Below are 22,346 nucleotides of genomic sequence, written 5' to 3' on the forward strand. Positions count from 1 at the left end.
TAGCAGACAGAGGTAAGTCATCCATTTCAGGAAGCTGACGAGTGCAATCATGCGACAAGGAGTCTGGAGATCCGATAGTAGACAGAATTCTATCTAAGGAAACAGCAGGGGCAGGTACAGCTTTACCCCAAGGCTGTAGCGAAGTAGCCGATGACATAAGGATGGCCTGGTATTTACCAGTACGAGAAGCCGTTAAAGACATTTGGGAAGGTGAAAGAAGAAAATTGACGTCATGACGGGTGTGAAGAACCACCGTAGCATAGGGAATGTAATGGTTCAGTTTTTCACGGGCAGTGGCGCAAGAGACTATTCCCCTCTCGCAAGTTGTCATACCAAGCTCAACAGGGGAAAATTTGCCAGAAAGGAAAATAACAGCTTCCAACTGGTCCTGTGTACCAACAGCTGACCAGGTGTGGGTGCCTGCAACTACCCACAAATGTAAAGGTTGTGAATGCTGATAAGCAAGTAAGGTGTTAGCCTGTAAGGCTTCTGCAACAAGAGCTTTTAAACGGGATGTCTCAAGATCTGTGAGAGAAATGGGGTGAGAGCCTTTGACGGAGCCCTGAGTATGGGCATACAAGAAAAGAGCCTTTTCACTAAAAGCCGGAATCCATAGACGGCAGAAGTTGAGTAAACCTAAGACTGCACGAGTCTGGGTCACTGTGGTGGGTGGAACAGGAAGAGCCATCAGAGATCGGACCAAATCATCATTGATGGAACGAACACCGTTACCTAAATGTATGCCAAGAAAGGAAACCGAAGTTTGTGCTAACAGAAATTTCTTATGGTTAACCTTGTAACCAAGGTGGTATAACCTATTCAAAAGATCAATGGACAGCTGGATACATAAATCTTCAGTAGTGGCGGTGAGTAACAGATCATCAACATACAGGCATAAACTTGCATCCTCGGGTAAAATGGATTCAAACAACTCTAGATCACGGTGTAATTGAGTACTGAATATAGTAGGGCTATCACGAAATCCTTGTGGAAGTCTCGTCCATTGGAAGCTACGAGGACCAAGCTGAAAAGAAGTAAGGGGTCGACAATCAGGATGGAGAGGAATACAGAAAAATGCATTGGAGAGGTCAATACATGTCTTAAAAAGATGAATGGGCGTAGAATTAAGTAAAGTAACAGGATTAGGAACATTTGGGAATATGGGGATAGTAAGGTCATTCAACAATCTAAGGTCTTGGACTAAACGCCAACGTCCATCTCGCTTACGAACCGGGAAAAGGGGAGTATTAAAAGGAGAAGAGCTGGGTTCCAAAACACCCGCAGCTACTAATGAAGCAACCTCTTGTGCAATAGAAGAACGAGCGTCATCAGGGAGGGGATACTGCTCTTGGTAAGGACCACGTGATGGATCTTTGAGACGAATAAGGTGGGGTTGGGCAGATTTAGAAAGGCCAAATTCATTTCCTTCTGTGGACCACAAATCATTGGGCAATGAATCTAAAGCAAAAGACCTACGAGCATCGAATTGGTCAAGCACAGCCATAAGGAGGGATGGCTGGCGATGAGAAAAATCTATCTGAATCTGGAATTCGGATAAGAGATCACGACCTAGCAGGTTGACAGGACAGTGAGGTGCAAATACGAATGAACCTGTGCAGCGGTGGTTCCCAAGTTGTAAGGTGCAGGGACTAGTTTTATGCAATACCCTAGACATACCTGAAACACCTACAACAGACTGAGCTTCGGGGGACAAAGAGACAGATGGTGCTAACGAACGGAGAACTGAGATGGAGGCTCCAGTATCGACAAGGAATCGTACTGGATGTTTATCATTCAGGAGGAGCTCAATGGTTGGCTCCGTAGAGTCAGCAGGAACAGAAAGAGGTGCAACAACAGTCGATGACTCTTGGCGTCATTGTGGAGGATACTGATTTCGTGGACCTGTCCATGAACGGGGGTTGAAAGTGGGGGGTTGTGAGGTACCCCGTTGGTGCTCAGTGGGGTACTGAGGCAGTGAAGATATAGCATGGCAATCTCTAGCATAATGACCAAATTGTCCACATTGGTAACACTGTTGACCTGGATTTCTTCTCTGGGGGTTGGCCAATCTGGGGCATAGTCTTGGTGCGGCCAATCTCGTGGTCGTTGGTCGCGATTCCAAGGCTGGGATGGGCGTCTCTGGGAAGAACGTCCTCTTTGGCCTTGAAAATGACCTCGAAATGGGGGCCGAGAACTAGGTGTCTGAAAGAAACACGAATCGGACTCTTGAATGTCATTGGGAGGAGCATTTGCAATCTTGCGATCCTGGATAAAAAGTGCACTAGCCTTAGTTTGGGTTCTGACAAGATCGTCCTGGGACTTATCGCGAGCTTCAAGGAATTTCTGAACATGGTGTAATATGTTACCATGCATTTGACTCCAAGGCATGGTTTCCAAAGCAACTACATTGCTCAATGCCTTTCGAATGGTGACAGGTAAAGTTTGGACAAACATGTGACAAAACATTGGAAGAGAATTGGGGTCTGAATAAGGACCTCCCGTCTCTTGAGTGAACATTTCCTGAAAATTATGCAAAAACGTATCAAAAAGAGTAAGCTTGGGATCCCAACGAGCTGAAGTAAGTTTAGTGAAATCACGCCGTTGCGGAAAAAGATGGCGCAAAGCTTCCCATGTAGCAGTACGATGAGGGTCAAAAGAGTCACCATCATGCTGGTGGGTTGATAAGACATCTGAACGATGAGCAGCAGACCACACTGCCGATTGGTTAAGGCCAGGAGTTTGGGCAAAAAGAGCTTTAATGTCGCCAACTGCGAGTTGTACGCCCATGGTAAGACTTTCCAGTTTGAGGATCCAGGCGTGAGCACCGCGAGAAATAGAGGGAAGTTTAGAAAGAACGGCCTGTAAATCAGTGAAGGACCATGGAGTGTAAGTTTTAACCGTGGTATTTCTGGCAGTACGTCCAGGTTTGGACAAAATAGGAAGGGCCACAGCAGGGCTTGGAGCAGCAGTAGATGACGACCGATACTTCCCTTCGTATCGTTCCCATACCTTGAGACCCATGCGCATGTAATGTTGGAACTTGCTAGACCATTCAGGATTGGGATTATCGCGAATAGCACTACGAGCTGTGTTCATATCTGCCTTAGTCAGAGATCCTATTCGAGGATAGGGACGCATCTGAGGACTCAGAATCTCAGTCCAGTCTGCAAGGGCCTCTACCCACTTAGTCACAAAAGAAAAAGACTGTTCTTTATTGGCAACAAAAGATGCAGGGGTCACAGTGCTGACTTGGGGTGCTGTGACCACTAGAGCTGCAGGATCAGCATATATAGGAGAAGTAGGAGTTGCGGAATGTTGGTCTAGACGACGACGTAGTTCAACTGTTAATGGATGGCGAAGGCCAGGAATGACAGGCAAATCTTCAGAATCAAATGAAGCGTCAGAAAAAGAATCATCGTCTATTATCAGGTTGTACAGGGGTACAATGCAGCATTCCCTGAACAGAAACCAGGCCTCCCTCTGCAGTGGAGGGGAGGGATAGAGGTGACTGTCGAACAGCAGAGGTAGGGTTAAAGTGAGTTAGGGGCGTGTCAGCAGTAGGCCTCTGAGCAGCAGAGGCTGAGGTCTGAGTATTGCCTAAAGAATTTAGGCGGGTCGGGCAATCTGGGGCCAAGGGAGTAAAACCCACAGCAGTATCTGAATGAGATGTGTCATCAGGACTAAGCACTGGGAGTGCCATTGCCATTTGATCAAGTTGAACTTGGAGAGCAGCATAAGGGCGGACTAACGAATCAGACACATAAGGAGGAGGAGGGGCATCAGGTGACGTAGCAGACTTTGGTGAAGTAGGAGGTGCTACCAGTGGGGTGGAAACGGTGGGGGTCTGAGGCAACGCAGATTGCGTAGCAGGGAGTGGACCAGAAGGTAGTGAGGACTCAGAGGACTCCTGCAAGACGTCAGCTGCTTTCTGTGGGGGTGCAGAAGCAGTGTTAGCTATAGCTAGTTTCACCAAGTTAAACCAGCTAAGAACCAACCTGTGTTCATTTAACTTAGCAGGCTTAGTGGCATATTTATTCTCAAGAAATTCTTTTAAACGAGTCAGGAGAACTGTGTCAAAGGAGCCATGGGAGGGCCAGCTAAGAAAATTATCTTGAGCTGCCCATAAAATCCACTTAAGGTGGCAAGCCCTAATTAATTTCTCATTTGGAGTCTGAAATGCAATAACTCTGGCTAGTGGGGAATCACAGAGAACAGTAGGAGCAGCATCAGAACTAGGCAGAGCTTTGGATGCACGTAACTTGGAAAACATATTTAATATCAGGTAAAATAGTTTGTGAAGTAACTTCTCCCAGTTTTTTTTTTTGTTTTGGACGGGCTCAGGCTATGAAGAGAAAGTCCGTGTGCTCAATTGAAAAGCCAGCAGTGCAGGCAATGTAAATGCAAAGTGGAATCCCTAAAAGGGGGGGGCAGATGAAGTCAGCCAGCAAGAAAGACGATAGACAGGCACAAAAGACAGAAAGAGAAAAAAAACTAAAAAGACCAGAATGCAATACGTTTACAGGGGATACAAGGAGGTGGCTACCCCCAACTCGTTCACTCACTCCTATCGCTCCGTGAGCGCTAAACAAAGAGGGGGAAGGGAGCAGGCAAGAAAAGAAAAAAAAAGAATTCAGAATCTGTGCAAGAAACGGGAAGGAACAGACGCATGAGCAATTAAGCCATAAAACTTTAATAGTGGCAGTTAAACTAACAAGGGAAGCCAGTCACACAAAGAGAATGAAAGTGAAAGCATGTCCCAGCAACACAGCAGAAAATAGGAGAAGACAGACAGGCAGAGAAAGACACAGAGAGAGAAAAAAAACTAACAAAACCAGAATGCAATGCGTTTACAGAGGACGAAGCATGGCAGGGAGGGGGGGGAGGTGTAGAGCCAACGCCCAAAGTGCGGAGAAACAAAGAAAGCCAGACACGAGCAGGCTCTGACGTAAGCAGGAAGGAATGTGCAGGGGGATGGGGCGTGACAACGCATAGCACCAAAAAAGGACAAAACTAAAGGGTGGGGAAGCAAAACTCAAGTACCCAACATGCACAGAGAAGAGACAAGGGAGGGGTGAGTTGGGAGGGGCGAGGAGGGAGAGCGAGGAGGCAGACAAAGATGTCGCCCCTAGGCACAAGAATGCAAAGGGGGGGGGGGGAGTAGAAAATCTGCACTAGAAGACCAAACTGCAATGAAAGGCTTACTGTTTAAAAAAAAAAGACAGAACAAAACCCGCTAAATTAACTCGTTGATATACACACAGAGGGCTGGAAAAAAAAAAAGCACTCCAAAGCAGATTCCACAGACAGTAAGGAATGTCATTCAAAAGAAGCACGAACTACAAGTTAAACTAGGGCTTGCAGACTAACAAACTATAGTAAAAAATAAAAGAGAAGACATAGATAACTGAAACATTAATCAAATCAATTACTTTTTCTTTAAAAAAAATTTATACATACCCACTCATGAACTGAAGAACTTCTCCCTGTGGATCAACGTCTTGAATCCGAAGGTGAGAAGAGAGTTTAACCGAGGCAACTGCCGGACTCACTTTCTCGACCCTGCCAGACTTAATTATGCTAAATGACAATCAGGTCACCCGAAGTGGAGCTGATCAATTTATCAAAAAGCCTTTAAGCAGTTTCCGCACTGCTGGAGCCAGTGAGTCCCAGGAAAGGGGCGTGAAACCTTTCCTGTGAATCCCAGCCGGTGCCTCCAGATGTTAAAAGAGGGGCTTCCCCTGCATCTAATTACAGAATGAATAGCAGCTTCAGACGGTAATAAAGAAAGGGGTTTATTAATAAAAGTAATTAATAGAGGAATGCGGAAAGTTTCCTCTATGGAGCAGAATATACAGAAAGAAAATAGTACAAGCAAAGGTGTACAGTCTGTTCAAAATCTGCTCAGAGCTTCAAGATATGTGCTTCAGCTTATAAAGGGTCTGGGGTCTGCTATTATCAGTCATCTGCATAATCCACACCCTTTACCTTTAATAGCCAATCAATATATATGTTAACATGTGTACTTTAGCTTGCTCTTACTATAGGCCACAGGCCTCTTCTTATCAGTTAGAATAACAAACTTAGTTCCATCCTTCCAGGAATGATGTCATCTGTGCTGGATAATTTTCTGGCAAGTTCAATGATCCTAGTGCTTCACAGTGCTATAACTACATATGTGCAGGATATATGCAGTGCACTATTCTACAACTGTAAACAATATATAAATTAAAACAATACCATTATTACTGTTGTTACATATTCCATAATAGGGGGAGACTTAAGTAAACACTACCAAATATTCATCAATTTTGACAAAAAGGCAAATCTTATATCCTATTTTAATCAAATCAAGAAAACAATGTATAAAGAGAAGGGAGGTGTATCATTTTTACTGGGCATGCTCACTTGATATTTCAACTTGACTTTTATCAACCAAAAAGGTTTCTAGGTGTGTAGGGTCCAGAAATCCAAATCTCTTCCCTCTATAATTAATACAGCATAAAGAAGGAAATTTTAAGAAAAAAGTCGCACCAATTGCGAATACACACGCTTTCAATGACAAAAAATACTTTCTTCTAAGTTGTGTGGCCCTAGCCACGTCAGGAAACATCTGAAGCTTATGCCCACAAAATAGGATATTCTTAGATCTAAAGAACTTTTTGAATAAATTCTCCTTATCTTGCTCTGCTACGAATGATATAAAAAGGGTAGCCCTTTTATTTATAATATGAATCGACTCCTCTAAAAAAGTCGAGACTCCCGGAGAAGATGGAACATCTCCGTTTTCCTTCTGAAAACCAGTATTACTAACTGTTTTTTTTTTCCAAATAATATATTTTTGAAATTTTAGGAATTTCCTCATCTTGATACAATACCTCTTTCAAAAATTTCTTAAACATCTCCCAGGGAGATAGGAGGTGAGTAATCGGAAAATTTAAAATTCTCATGTTCTTAGATCTTAATAAATTTTCTACATATTCAACCTCCGTTTGCATCATAAGACTATCCTTTATGAAATCATTCTCGGAGTTTTGGATTAACTGGATCTTATTCATCATAGTTGTTATATCTTTCTCATGTTTATCCATCTTTTTTTCCTGTTCATTGATTAAACCTCTATTAATATTAATAGCTGTCACCAATGATTCATTCATTTTAATCACATTATTGTCTAGTTTAGATATCATTCTACCAAGATCCGCCATAGTAACATTGTCTGGTACAACCACCGGACTAATATTACTTTCTACGTTGTAAATAAGTTCACATATGTAATATGTAATTTTAAACCCATATCTTTCCAATTAAGTTATCCATGCTTGCTTTCTCTTTTCTCTCGTTCTTCGCTTTTTACCTTGTTCCTTTTATCCAATTATTATCCAATTCTCCCAGTTAAACCCCCCTTGTTCAATGTAATTTCCTTTCTCAGTTAATTGTGAACCGACATGATGTGTCCTACGAATGCCGGTATATAAAAATGTTAAATAAATAAAAAAATAAAAATAAATGTGAATTGGAGGTCTTAATTGTATATCATTATTACTAGAGGAAATCACATTCCCATCCCGAGAAGGTACAGACTGTACATCAACATCCGCACCTCCCTGGGCTGATCCTACCAGTTCACATGATGTTCCAGGAGATGTCAACACCTTCGGTTGTGGTGGTGGAGTATGTCCTTCACAATCCTTACCCCAAAATATCCCTATATTCCAGTTTACCTAAATGTATATTCACAACAACAACAATAATGATTCGTCTGGTCAAACTTAACTGAATCTTAATTCCTTAGCCAACTATATATGTGGGCCCCTTACTCTAAGGGTCTGTATTTAGCACAGACTCTGATACGGTATAGGGTCACCTTACTTTAATTACAACTCCTTTTTTTATCCATTTTTGTTCATACGTTAACATGATTGTCACTGTTCAGAACTCTCAATCGAGTACTAAATAATTTATACCCGCCTCTGGCGCAAGAATACAGGATACGAGAGAAAAATTAATACTCATCCAATCCAGTCTTGGTTAGCATCCCGACACGATCGCGTTTCGGACAGTGTCCTGCCTCAGGGGATATTCTTCAGTATCTGCATTCAAATCATACGAGGGAACCATTCATCTTCTAATGTTGTAACATCCTTGGCTTTCTTTTATTCTTGGCTCCCGTGTTCTTTTTTCTTGCGCGAGCTCTCCTGAGCCGCACCCGCTCTTAACATGGCGTCCAACAGAGAGATCTTTTTAAATACTAAAACCGGAAGTTACAACGGGAGATGAGTCTCCTTTCATGTCGGGTTGTCTATCTCTTTTCCGTTTTGCACTAATCTTGAAACCGAAAGTTATGTCGGGAGATAAGTCTCCTTTCACGTGACAACAACCCGACGTGACAACAACCCGACGTTAAAGGAGACTTATCTCCCGACATAACTTTCGGTTTCAAGATTAGTGCAATACGGAAAAGAGATAGACAACCCGACGTGAAAGGAGACTCATCTCCCGACGTAACTTCCGGTTTTGGTATTTAAAAAGATCTCTCTGTTGGACGCCATGTTAAGAGCGGGTGCGGCTCAGGAGAGCTCGCGCAAGAAAAAAGAACACGGGAGCCAAGAATAAAAGAAAGCCAAGGATGTTACAACATTAGAAGATGAATGGTTCCCTCGTACGATTTGAATGCAGATACTGAAGAATATCCCCTGAGGCAGGACACTGTCCGAAACGCGATCGTGTCGGGATGCTAACCAAGACTGAATTGGATGAGTATTAATTTTTCTCTCGTATCCTGTATTCTTGCGCCAGAGGCAGGTATAAATTATTTAGTACTCGATTGAGAGTTCTGAACAGTGACAATCATGTTAACGTATGAACAAAAATGGATAAAAAAAGGAGTTGTAATTAAAGTAAGGTGAACCTATACCGTATCAGAGTCTGTGCTAAATACAGACCCTTAGAGTAAGGAGTATGTCCTTCGCCAGGACTAAGGGAGATTAAGGACATATCTCCCATACTGTCCTCTTTTGACGTATCCAACACCCTTAATACGTGTTGGTCCATAGGGCCTGTGCGTTGTAATTGCACCGGTGAGTAGGTGGTGATAACTCTTGCCTTCCATTTCTTGCCCATTAGATATGTTACGACAAAGAGACTTGGCTGGCCCCCGGCCTACTCCGGTCTAAGCCGGTCCAAGTCACGCGCCCCTTCGGCTCGCGCGGCTTAGGCGATGCGCCGCCCTTCCGCCGATCTTGTAGATAGAAGGGGTCCTCAGCTGACGTCACTCAGCTGGACTTCGGCTTGCCTGCACAGATTTCTCTCGGAACAGCTGGGCACAAGTAAAACCAATCAAGCTTTTCCCTGCTTCAGGTCTCTCTCTCTCAGCCTTCCGGATGGCTCCGCGGGGGGGGGGGGGGGGGGGGCGACTCCCTCCTCCCTCCTCCCTTCTCTTTCGCTCACTCCCTGACTGGCAGCACCCTTCCGCCGATCTTGTAGACAGAAGGGGTCCTCAGCTGACGTCACTCAGCTGGGCTTCGGCTTGCCTGCACAGATTTCTCTCGGATCAGCTGGGTACAGGTAAAACCAATCAAGCTTTTCCCTGCTTCAGGTCTCTATCTCTCAGCGTTCCGGATGGCTCCGCGGGGGGGGGGGGGGGGGACGACACCTCCCTCTTCCCTTCTCTTTCGCTCACTCCCCCTCAGTAACTCTTTTTAATTGAGACCATAATTTCTTTCCACCACGACACCAATCCTAATTACTGCTTTTTACTAAACTAACATCAGGTGCTTAACTTACCTATATATGATCAGCTGTTTAACATATTTTTCTATGATTTGTACTCTCTGTGCCATTATTATTTATTTTAGATTTCTCAATACTTTTAATGCTATCTATTATACTTATTATACCCTTATCTGCTGTGGAATATCAGCGAGAGCACACCGCTAGGACCACCCTCATCTGTGCAGAGATACTCTGCCCGCTCCTCAGGTTATTTCCATCATCAGCTGTATAAAAAAGACTCTCTTGACTTCTGTGTATGTACCATTAGAGCCAGTCTATCGCAGCAAATCCCCACAGGGCTCCTCCCTGTGGGAGGTTCCATCTCTTGCTACGACCAAGGGCTCACAACACCAATAAAACATAACAGCGGCTAACTTGTCCTTCACCTGATCGGACAGCGCTTCCAGAAAGATCCTCCAAAGGCTGTCCTCCCTCCAGTTCAGCTTGGTGGTCATGGTCTGGAATCCGATGGCATAGTCCATTAGGGGCCGATTGCCCTGCTAGAGATGTAGAAGATCTGAACCCACAGTGACCAGCTGGCCGGGTTCATCAAACATAAGCTTTAAGGCCTTAACAAATTGTTAGACCAAGAAAACAACAAGGAAGGCTATCTAAGAACATCGTGAGGAAAACAAAGTGGAATAGAAGCCAGATGTTGAATCAGAAACTTTATTTCATGGAGACGTGGTTTTATAAAACAAGCCCTATAAAACCATGTCGCCATAAAATAAAGTTTCTGATTGGACATCTGGCTTCTATTCCACTTAACCAATTGTTACAAGTCATGTAGTATTACATCCCCACGCTTGCACAAGGGAGAGGCCCAAGCCAAGGCCTTCCCATCCAAGAGGGAGATTATGAAGGTGGCCTTGACAGTGTCGCTGGGAAATTGTGTCGGCTGAAGTGAAAAATGCATAAAGCACTGATTCAAGAATCCATGGCACTGTTTCGAATCTCCTGCATACCAAGGAGGAACCGGGAGATGTTTCAAGGGCACAACCGCTGGAACTAACGATATTGCAGGAGGTGGAGAAACTGCGGAGCCTGCAGTTGCATCAACGCGGACAATGAGCCGCTCCATGGAGGCTGCCAAGAGCTCGAGGAACTTTGCTGCTGCTGGATTTTCTGAGTCAGGCCAGGAATGGCCTGGAGGCCCAAGAGATCTGCGGCGTCCATGGCCTTGGCAATCGAGGTGAGGTTGGTGCTACTCACAGGGAGGAGACTTGCATGTCCTCACCATCAGCAGGCGGAACTGGCTGGAGCACAGGCCCAACAGGAATTTTGCCAGTACCAGCCCTCGTTCCCCTTAGGTTGAGCCCTCGGGTGCTGGGGCTGGCTGGACTTAAGTCTGTGCCTCTGTGAAGAAATGAATCCATTACAGAAGAGGTTATTTGCCAGCAAGAAGAGAACAAAGTCAGTACAAGCAAAAGTCGTGGCCAGCAGCAGAAAGCAGAGATGAAAATAGGCTGAGGTCAAAGGCAGGCGGAGTTCAATAAGATGAGGAGTAAGCAGTGGTCACAAGGTAGGCAGAAGTCAAACGTGGTCGAGAAGCAGTCCGAAGTCAAGCCAGGAATCCAAATGAAGACGAAGCTGAGGATCCAAGCTGGGATCACACTACGAAGTCAATCCAGAGGGAAGGAGGCAAGGCAGAACATCAGGAAGACACTGAAGATGGATGAGAGATCACAAGACAGGCACTGGAACAGAAGCAGGAACAAGGACGAGGAACAAAGAGGCAAACAGGTAGTCCGAGGAGTTCAACCTATTGCCGAGGCATCTGAAGCAGGGCAGAGCAGGCCTTATATAAGAAAAGGCCTGTGATGTCATCCAGGGGTACCGCAGAGGATTTCCTGCCACAGGCCCTTTTAAAGTGCCTGAGCCGTGCGCGCACGCTCCTAGGGATGCCCCGCTCAGCTGAGTGGTGTTCCTAGTACAGAACAGCGGGTTTGCGCGGTTCGACTGAGACCCAGCCTTGGCGTTGGCAGGCCCCCTTTGACCCAGGGCTGAAGGTAAGAGCGGCCGATCGCAGGGCGGGCCCGCGACCAGCCAAAAGCAACACGAGCGTATAGAAAAGTACATACTTTCTTACAACGTCAGCTCTCCAACATATCCTGTATATTATTTTTAACATTCTCCCAAATGTTCTTAATTACTGAACATGGGAGCAGCATAAGTTCCATTATCTCACACTCTCCAGCATTCATCTGACTTTGATTTGTCCATTGCTTTAGGAAGGTTTGTGTAGTGTATGCCCTTGTACAGCTATATCTAAAGATCTTGAACACTTCCAAATACTATTTACAGATTTATCCCATTCCTCTTGTAGTGTTGCTAGGCCTATCTCTTTATCCTACACTTCCCATACACTTGGCATCTTCAATTCCTTGGACCACTGCATAGCTTTATATAGTTTTCTTAGTTGATCCTTTGAGTCTTTATTCTGAAAAATGTATTGCTCTTATTTGCACTTTTCAATTTCTCCATATTAATTGTGGGATGCCAAATTTGTTATAGTATGTACTGGTTACCTAATCAGTGTAGTGCAGAATGAGAGAATATTTCATGCATTTTGCATGTAATACTCCTACAGTGCATCCCAATATTGTTTATATTTAATTACACCACTATCTTTCCAACTCATATTTAATTTACATTAACACCAGTCTTTTCCCACAACAGTGCAACCTATTCCATAATTATCTATGTCCCATTCAGTTTAATTTTGCTTTCAAATTGTTGTACCTTGCAGTTATACTTGTATTTCAATTTATTTATGATCCTTTTTCCAAGATGTCAAAATCATTTTGTTTAAGATGTTTAATTCTATGTTTAAATTGTGCATCTTTCCACTAATGAGTTATATTTACAGAGGGTGGCCTTGGGTGCATTTTAAGAATGAGTACTTTAATGCTTACACAGCATTACTTTGCTGCTGCCTATCTTAGTAGGTAATTTTAAAAGAAGTTACAAGTGTAAATATAATATACTATTGTTGCAATTTTAAAATGCCATTTACATGCATAAAGTGCACTTACATATGAATATCCTATAGACAATTCAATGACATATTGTAGCAATTTTCAGAAGCCCACATACACAGGTAAAGTGGATTTACACATGAAACCCAATTTTAAGAATGCAAATGCTTTTTAAAATCAGTCCCTTACTGTTTACATTTGCATGGAAGAATATGATGAACAATGCATAATCGGTCTCAGTACCCTGTGGGAAGATACCTCATTACACTATAGCTAAATGTATGCATTTTAGCTCAGGACAACTAGAGACATCACAGAAATATTTCATAAATATTTCAAAAAACAAAACTTTAAAAAGTACCTTTTTATTTGTCTATACCTTTTCATTTAAGGATTAAAAGAGAACAAGAAAAGGAAGAGGCACATGTTAAAGTTAAATTATAGAATTTTTTAAATGTAATTTTCAATATCTAATTTTAATCTGATTTATCTGTAGATACTAGTTTTCTCTGATTATTGTTATGTCCGTCGGTCGCAGAAGGCTGCGACCGCTACTACTCACGTCGTGTGCTGCTACCCTCTCTCCTTTGGGAAGACTCGTGGCTGTGGCTAGCTGCTTCTGACACACACGGCTCTAATCCAGAATTCCCCAGGGCGGCGAGGATGCCGCTGATCGCCATGTTTCTCCCGGGCCTTCCTAGGTGCGCAAGTGCGCTGCATGGCCCTCCTTTAAGGACGCCAGGGCGGGTACCTCAGGGGCATCTCCTCTTGACGACATCAGTAGCCCTGGACTCTTAGCACCATCGGGGCCTGTTTCTAATCGATTTGGCAACGAGTTACTTCCTTGCTGAATCCTGCAGACCTCTCTACAGACGCTGGTTCCTGGTTCCAGCTCCTCCTGGAGTGAGACACTCTCAGGTACCCGCTCCTCAGGGGCCCTGCTCCTGTCTCTGGCTATTTGCTCCTCGGAGGGCCCTGCGCCTCAGACATTGTCTACCAGCTTCCCCGCTTCTCGGGGTTGCTCCCGGAACTACTCTACTTGTGGAGACTCTGCATTGGTGTACCCCGCTCTGCGGGCCATTGCCGTTCTACTCTACCTCGTGGAGACTCAGCATGGTGTACCCCGCTCTGCGGACCATTGCCTTACGACTCTGCTTTGTGGAGACCCAACGTAGGTGTACCCCGCCCTGCAGACCATTGCCACACTACTCTGCTTCATGGAGACTTAACACTGGTGTACCCCGCTCTGCGGGCCATTGCCTGTGCTTGTGAACTGAGCCGCGCCCCCTGCTCCTCGGGGTAGCACGTTGTGTACCTTGACTGTGCTGCACTTCTCCACTCCTCGGGGCAGTGCCTTGTGTATTCCTGTGACTACACCTCTCTCCTCGGGACCACACTCCCCAGCTCTTCGGGAAAGTGTCCTCTTGCGCTGCCAGAGTCCCCTGAACTTTCCCACTCCTCGGGTAAGCCTACGTCATCTCTCCTGTGCTGACTCTCTCTGTGGCTCCACCGCCTGGGATCACTCCCTCTGCACTCCTTCATACCCTGCCTACATTCCCCACTCCTCGGGGCCTGTTCAGCACTTCACCACTAGGAGGACCTATTGTGGCAATCGTATCCACACCCCAGTCTCCTGCTCTCTCTGTACTCTCTAGGCTGTGTCTTCTGTTGCTGCAGACCTCACCTCCCGACTGTGAGGCTCAGTGGGGCTCCACCCCGTGGGCGGTACCATCTCTCACCTCGGGCCAAGGGCCCACTAACCCACGAATCCTAACAGTTATATATACAACTACTAGGTTTGCTGACATTTGCGGTTAGTTGGATCCTTAGAATATTAACAATGCTGCAAATCTCCTAAAGTTATAGTTTTGCAATCTTTTTGGATGTTTACAATACAAAGTTATTATTTATTGTTTGTATAATCGTGATAGCTCACCCTTCTACCCTACCAAAGGTGCATAGAGTGGGTTATATCATACATATTTAAGGAAAATAAAATTAATATCTATTACAATGAGAATCCTAAAGAACAATTATTTTTAATGCATTTCATAGATTTTTTTTTTTTTTTAATGATGAACTACAGATGGCACTAGAGCACAGCTTTAATCCCTACTTTTTTTTTTTCTCCACAGGAACGGGATGCCTATCTCCCCTTAGCAGAGTGTGCCAGCAAGATGTTCTTTATTATATCTGACTTGTCTAAAATTAATAACATGTACCGTTTTAGTTTGACTGCATTTCTTCGACTATTCCAGCGGGCTCTGTTAAACAAACAGGTATATATTGTTATCCTCTACTAGTGGCTAGACGAGGAAATCTGTATTTAACCACTATAACTAGATAACTCCTTTTGAAATGTTTAGAGAAAATGCAGTTAACAATGACACAGGCTGTGCCATGCATGTATCTTCTAGACTATACAGTAAGCAATAAATGTTCAGTACTCTAGATTTATTATTATAGTGCCCTGTTTTAAACCAAAAACTTTTTGGGGAGCTCTACTGTTCATTTCTCACTTCGGTATCACTTTACTTCTCATTATGATTATGCCCAGACAATCAGAATAAAAGATTAGATTGCTAAGGTGTCTCAGGCTTGAATTCTAACTCCTCTGTTATTTTAGATGAGATGTGACCTTCTAGTCACATTCTTAATCTCTAACTCCTGCTTTCTTTTCTTTAAAATGTAATTTGTATTTTATCTTTTCTATAGCCTTATGTTATACGATTAATAAGTTCTGTAGCATATAATGTCATCAAGAGGATCGTATTCTAACTAGTGAGTTCTAAAGAAATCTTTCTTTTATATAAGATTATTGGATTGAAAATATATAATGTTACAGATGAAAGTTCTTTCTGCCCAGGCTTCATGTATCAAGTGTATTGTGTATTAGTAAATTATAAGAGGTGGTGAAAGGACATAGTGACTTTTGTAAGAATAAATGAATGCTGAAAAAATCTTTCAAGTGCTATAATGGAATTCAACATAAATGTATATCAAAGGTATCTTTCTTAGACTGTAATGTAGTAGCAGCTTCTGCCTTGTCGGCCATAGGGTACAATAAAATATTAATCTGATTTGCTGTCAATATAATTGTCATATAGAGAATCTGGGCATGTTAATGGAAATGTCTTCCAGGCCTTGTTTCTTTCATGCAAGTTTGGTGGGAGGGTTTAGGGAGACAAAGAGGGGAAGCCTCTGTATTACTACATCTAGGTTTTGCAATTTTTGTAGCCAATGGATGAGTGATTTTGAAAGTCTGATTTTGCAATTTCAAAACATTTACTGGGGTGTTACATATTCTGCATCCCATCAGACCTCATTGCATGTTTTAAAACATCAATACAAACATTTTAAAATCATTTAAAGGGAGATTTTAAAATCCTTGTGCATGCAAAATCGGCCACTTATGTGCATAAGTGGCCCGAGTGGGAGCTATGTGAATTTTAAATAGCCGGGAAGGGCGCGTGTACGTTGAGGTATGTGCACCCAGAAAAAGTTGGCAGAAAAGGGGCAGGGCATGGGCATTTTAGTGGTAGGGCCAGGACTGATATGCACAGCAGGTGCAAAGATATTAGGCTCCCTAGGTGAACCTTCTGCTTTGTGCCAACCCACCCCCCCCCCCCACCTCCCCCCCACCTCAAGTCAAACTAGTTTGACTTGAGCCAGTAGTCGGGTTGGGTGAGGTGTCACCCTGGCACCCTAAGCCCCCGCCTAGTTCACCTAGTGCTTCCACCGGCCCTGCTGACATGTAACTCCTAATTTTCCTTAGCTGACATGCGTATGTTACATGCAGCAGTTTGCTACAGCTCTCTATTAGGTGCAGGAGTCTGGTGAACATGGGGGGAGGGGGGGGAGAGGGAGAGAGACTCTTTATAGGGCTCAGTCTGATACTCTATATATGAAAATTCTAAAAATAGAAGTTGATTTGTACACTGCAGTTTCTCTTCAAATCAACTCCTTTTCATCACTTATAAGGGCAAAAAATATTTAATGATGTGAATGTTACAATGGATACCTCTGAATGGGTCTGCACAACACCCCCCTAAACTCCAACCCACTTCCCGAAAACTCACCCTGAATGAAAGTGCCCCCTTCCACTGTTCTCTCTCTTTCTCTTTTTCTCTGTTTCTCACCAGACTCCTCTGCTTAACAGGGAGTTGTAGCGAAGTGGCATATGTGAAGTGTATTTTATAATCTTCACATGTAGATTATAAAATAGCATATATTTTTGTGCATAGCCCTTTTAAAATCTACCTTTTAGTTAGTTGATAAACTAAGCAAAATCAGTTTGATCCCTCTGTTCACAGTTTTATTGTCTTGCTTGAGGAAATAATAAACAGTGCAGACTAGAATGTTTAACTATGACACAAGAAGGATACTGAGCCTTAAATAAGCATCTTTGGGCGTAATACGAGGAGGACTTTCCTCCAGAAATTAACATTTTTTTAAATTAATGATAAAATCAAATGTGTGTGTGTGTATATATACAAAAAAAACCCCAAAATAAAATTTAGGGGGAAGGAAAAAAAGCACTCTCACTTATCAATTACTCATGCAAAAAGTATGATTTTTCTTAAAATTATACTGCTTTATTGAAAATTCAATGATAATGTTAATTTTTCAGTTTTTACATAAAATCAATATCAATCCCAAATACATCATTCATTACTTTATCTCCATATCATAACAATTACCACTGGATATTGGTTTAAGCCCGAATGATCGTAACCCTCAACTCTATCATGTTTCTTACCTCAATCTTACCCTTAATAGACTTTACATCACCAAAATACATTAATGTTGTAGTTGGTCTTTTATAATGGAAAACACCACTGTGGATTCGCACTTCTATCTCCTTCATCAGTGGTGTGTTCCATTCCATTACTTTACTATCTGGTGTTTTCCATTCCATTACTATCTTCTATAGAAGATAAAATCATTTGAATGGAACACACCACTGATGAAGGAGATAGAAGTGCGAATTGAGAGCTTTAAGAGTTGAAATTATACAATCCACAGTGGTGTTTTCCATTATAAAAGACCAACTACAACATTAATGTATTTGGTGATGTAAAGTCTATTAAGGGTAAGATTGAGGTAAGAAACAGGATAGAGTTGAGGGTTACGATCATTCGGGCTTAAACCAATATCCAGTGGTAATTGTTATGATATGGAGATAAAGTAATGAATGATGTATTTGGGATTGATATTGATTTTATGTAAAAACTGAAAAATTTACATTATCATTGCATTTTCAATAAAGCAGTATAATTTTAAGAAAAATCATACTTTTTGCATCAGTAATTGATAAGTGAGAGTGCTTTTTTCCTTCTCCCTAAATTTTATTTTGGGGTTTTTTTTTGCATATAATAGTAAAAGCACAGGTGGAAACAACAAATTGCCTTTATTTTATATATATATATATATATATATACACACACATATTGGGGCAGATTTTATAAATGTGCGCACACGCGTACTTTTGTTCGCGCGATTTTAATAGATACGCGCGTAGCCGCGCTATCCATTAAAATCCGGGGTCGGCGCGCGCAAGGCTGCCCAAAATCAGCAGCCTGCGCGCACCGAGCTGCGCAGCCTGCCTCCGTTCCCTCCGAGGCCGCTTCGAAATCGGAGCGGCCTCAGAGGGAACTTTCCTTCCACCCACCCGCACCTTCCCTTCCCTTCCCCTACCTAACCCACCCGCCTCGGCCCTATCTAAACCCCCCCCCCTAACTTTGCGCGGGCCGGCTGCTGCGCTCCATGTTCCGGTCTGGGGGCTGGTCCGGAGGCCGCGGCCACGCCCCCAGAACGCCCCCGGGCCGAAACCATGCCCGTGGCGCCGCCCCGGAAACGCCGCATCACTCCCGGCACGCCCCCGACACGCCCCTCCATGCAAGCCCCGGGACTTATGCGTGTCCCAGGGCTTGCGCGCGCCGCCAAGCCTATGCAAAATAGGCTCGGCGCGCGCAGTGGGGGTTTGGGGTAGGTTTTCGGGGGGGGTACGCGTGTATCGTACGCGCGTACCCCTTTGAAAATCTACCCCATTATTAACATTATCTTTATTAGTGCTTTCCAATATAAGAATAGAATTCATTCATTTCTCCCAGGTTAACAAATTAATAATCAGATCAAGATGTAACTTCCCTTGAGCTACAATGAAAAGGTGTGAGCTAAAAATGCTAAATAAATAAATAAATGCATAAAACCATAGCAGCAGATTAATCTAATTCAAAACCCTTGCATAGAGATGTTTAAATAAGGAGAAGAAAATCATGGATTAGTTATGAAAATAAAGATGGTTGCATTTCTTACACAAATATAATAAAATCTAATGTATGCCAACAAAGCAGTGAAACAGGGGAGCTGATAAATCTTTCTCTAGATTCACCCACAAAGACATTTTTATGGGGAAATCTCTTTAATGTTGGCCATTAATATTGTATAAAACACTTGTATAAGTGCATTAATGGGTAATGTTAATGCAAGCCAACACATAAGCTCCTTAATCAGGCACAAGACAAAAATACTTGCTGAAAAAATATTTTCAATGCATACATTCAAGAAACATCAGTCCTAGTCCCTGGCTTACACAAATTTGGCATGCATTGATATCTGAAAGGGTAATAAACTGATTAAAAAATTATATATAATATTAGTTCTCTTCAGGATATGACCATCTCACAGCAATCCAAATTTCCACTCCGGCATACTTCTTTTAGTAGATGTTCTTGAAGGAAAGGTGTATGATATGCCATGATTTTTTAGTTCATGGCATTTTTGTAATACTTGTGTAAGAAGTGATATGGTCTTTCTCACAGGACAAGCAGGATGGTTGTCCTCACAAATGGGTGACATCGAGGATGGAGCCCACCACGGAAAACTTCTGTCAAAGTTTAACAGAACTTTGACTGGCCCCTACTGGGCATGCCCAGCAAGGCACTGACCCTGCAGCCAGCAGGGGTCTCCCTTCAGTCTTCTTTTTTCCGCGCAGCAGTTGCCACGCGGTGAAAGGAGCTCTCTAACCACATTCCTGACAGGAATTTGGAAATTAATTTCCTAAGAAAATTTGCCCCTCAGGGGTCTCCCTTCGACAAATTTTTTAGTCATCTTTCGGAACCCGGTAAGTTTTTTGCCTTCTTCCATCGACTGCCGTCGATTTTGGCCCTTGAGGCCTGTTGGCACTTACCGATCCCCAGCCTAAATTTTGGCTTCCAGCCATGGCAACGGGGTTCCGCCGTTGTCCGGATTGTACCCGGACTATGTCCATCACAGACCCCCATAGGGTTTGTGTAATGTGTTTGGGTAGTGAGCATGATGTCCTGACTTGCACCAAATGTGCCTTAATGACACCCAAGGGTCGCAAAGCCAGGATGGAGAAGATGGGGCTCCTCTTCCATGCACCCACCCCAACGCCATCGATAGCATCGACGTCATCGGAACCGGCACCGTCGAAGTTGTACCATCATCGCCAACCCTCCGGTGACCGTCCGCCATCGATCGCTTCTCGGCCATCGACTCCCGTTCCTTCCCCGGATGGGCGAGGGGACCGGACAGAAAAGCATCGCCATCGACGGCACAAGTCTCGGCCTGTCGAGGATCCACAGCCATCGACCTCTGTTCAAGCCGAGCCACCGACAAAGAAGCCGCGAACAGACCGGACATCCTCCACGTCTTGTTCGTTGGCATCGAGGAAACCCTCACCCTCCCGGGGTGCGGGGGCCGTGATCCCACCGGTTACGGTGGTACTTCCGGCCCTGCCTCAGCCTCCCTCTCCCGTCGAGCCGGGTATGGTTACCCCTGGTCTCCGGGCAGAACTGGACCGGCTGGTCCAGGAGGCCATCGAGAAAGCGATGAAGAAATTACAACCTCCATCGGCACCGTCTCCGGCACCGGTTCCAGTGCCGCCCTCAGCACCGACACCGGCACCGGCTTCGCCACCGAGGAGGGAACCGACCACCGAGCCGTTGATACAAGCGTTAGCACCGCTACTCAGCCGTATGGAGGCGCTCATGATGGCCCTTCCATCGGTGATTCCAGTGCCATCGACAACACCACCGTCTCCGACTGGATTCTCATCGGCAGGAGAAACACCGTTTCGGATTCCCCCTTCCGGGGTGGTTCCATCGGTACCTCCTGGCATATCTCCACCGATATATCCTTCGGCTCCATCGATTCTGCGCCAGACACCGATTCCATCGGCAGCACCGAAGCCATCGATGCCATTTCTGATTCCACCTACGGCACCGATTCCACCTCGGTTTCCATCGATGCCCTCAGAACCTCAGCGAGGTCCATCAGGGCTACAAGCCCCACACGATCCCTACGATACCTGGGGTGATGATGATGATACATCTTCTGACACAGATTTGCCTTCGCCGCCATCTCCTACAGAGAGTAGAAAAAGATCTCCTCCTGAGGATCTCTCTTTTATTAATTTTGTAAAAGAGATGTCAGAAGTTGTACCTTTTCAGTTACAATCTGAAGCCGATGATAGACACCAAATGATGGAACTCCTTCAATTTCTGGATGCGCCAAAAATCATCGCTTCCATCCCTATACACCAGGTGTTTTTGGATCTGCTCAAGAAAAACTGGGAATCTCCTTCATCGGTGTCTCCAGTTAATAAGAAAGCTGACTCCACATACCTTGTCCAGTCAGCACCAGGTTTCCAAAAGCCTCAACTGGATCATCGCTCTGTTGTAGTTGAGTCTGCACAGAAGAAGGCCAAGCGTCTTAAGCCGCACTCTTCTACCCCACCTACCAGGGACAACAAATTCCTGGATAGTGTGGGACGAAAAGTGTACCATGGAGCTATGTTGATTTCACGCATAGCTTCATATCAACTCTATATGACTCAATACAACAGAGCTATCCTTAAGCAGATGCAAGACTACGCTGACACGTTGCCGGACCAGTACCAACCGCAACTTCAAGCCCTTCTTCACAAGGGATTTGAGGCAGGGAAGCACGAGATTAGGACTGCCTACGATATATTCGATGCTTCCACGAAGGTTTCAGCCACAGCCATCTCAGCTAGACGTTGGGCTTGGTTAAAGTCATCCAACCTTCGCCCAGAGGTCCAAGATCGTCTTGCTGATTTACCCTGCTTAGGCGACAATTTGTTTGGAGAACAAATTCAACAGATTGTGGCAGAGTTAAAAGACCACCATGAGACGTTGAAACAACTCTCGTCTATCCCACCTGAGGTGATCTCCAAGCAACCGCAAAAGAAGGACTCTAAAAAGTCGTTCTTTCGACCACGCCGCTACTACCCTCCGTCAACTAGGGCTCGTCCTGCACGGTCCTCTAACAGGCCTCAGACTCGTCAGCCGAGAAAGCAAAGGCCTACTGTAGCCCCACCTCCTGGGCCTGCGGCGGGCCTTTGACTTCCCTGTATTGAGCACAAGCCAACTCCCTCTTCCACACATCCCTGTGGGAGGTCGTCTGTACCACTTCTTACACCGTTGGAAACAGATCACCTCAGATCAGAGGGTGCTAGCAATTATCGCACAGGGTTACCACCTCAACTTTATAACACTTCCGCCAGACTCCCCGCCTCTTCAGGCATGGAGTCTAACCAGCCATTTGACT

At 44.4% G+C, this 22,346-nt stretch overlaps 1 protein-coding gene across 1 annotated transcript in view; it reads left to right on the forward strand.

The window, feature by feature from the left end:
• Positions 1–22,346, forward strand: part of DYNC2H1 (dynein cytoplasmic 2 heavy chain 1) — a 1,848,033-nt gene that overhangs the window by 1,242,018 nt on the left and 583,669 nt on the right. The window contains exon 69 of the mRNA XM_029602426.1: positions 14,885–15,028. Within this exon, the coding sequence (XP_029458286.1) occupies positions 14,885–15,028 (144 nt within the window). The remainder of the gene's footprint in view (positions 1–14,884; positions 15,029–22,346) is intronic.

This window comes from Rhinatrema bivittatum, chromosome 5 (assembly GCF_901001135.1).
Source record: "Rhinatrema bivittatum chromosome 5, aRhiBiv1.1, whole genome shotgun sequence".
Lineage (NCBI taxonomy): Eukaryota > Metazoa > Chordata > Amphibia > Gymnophiona > Rhinatrematidae > Rhinatrema > Rhinatrema bivittatum.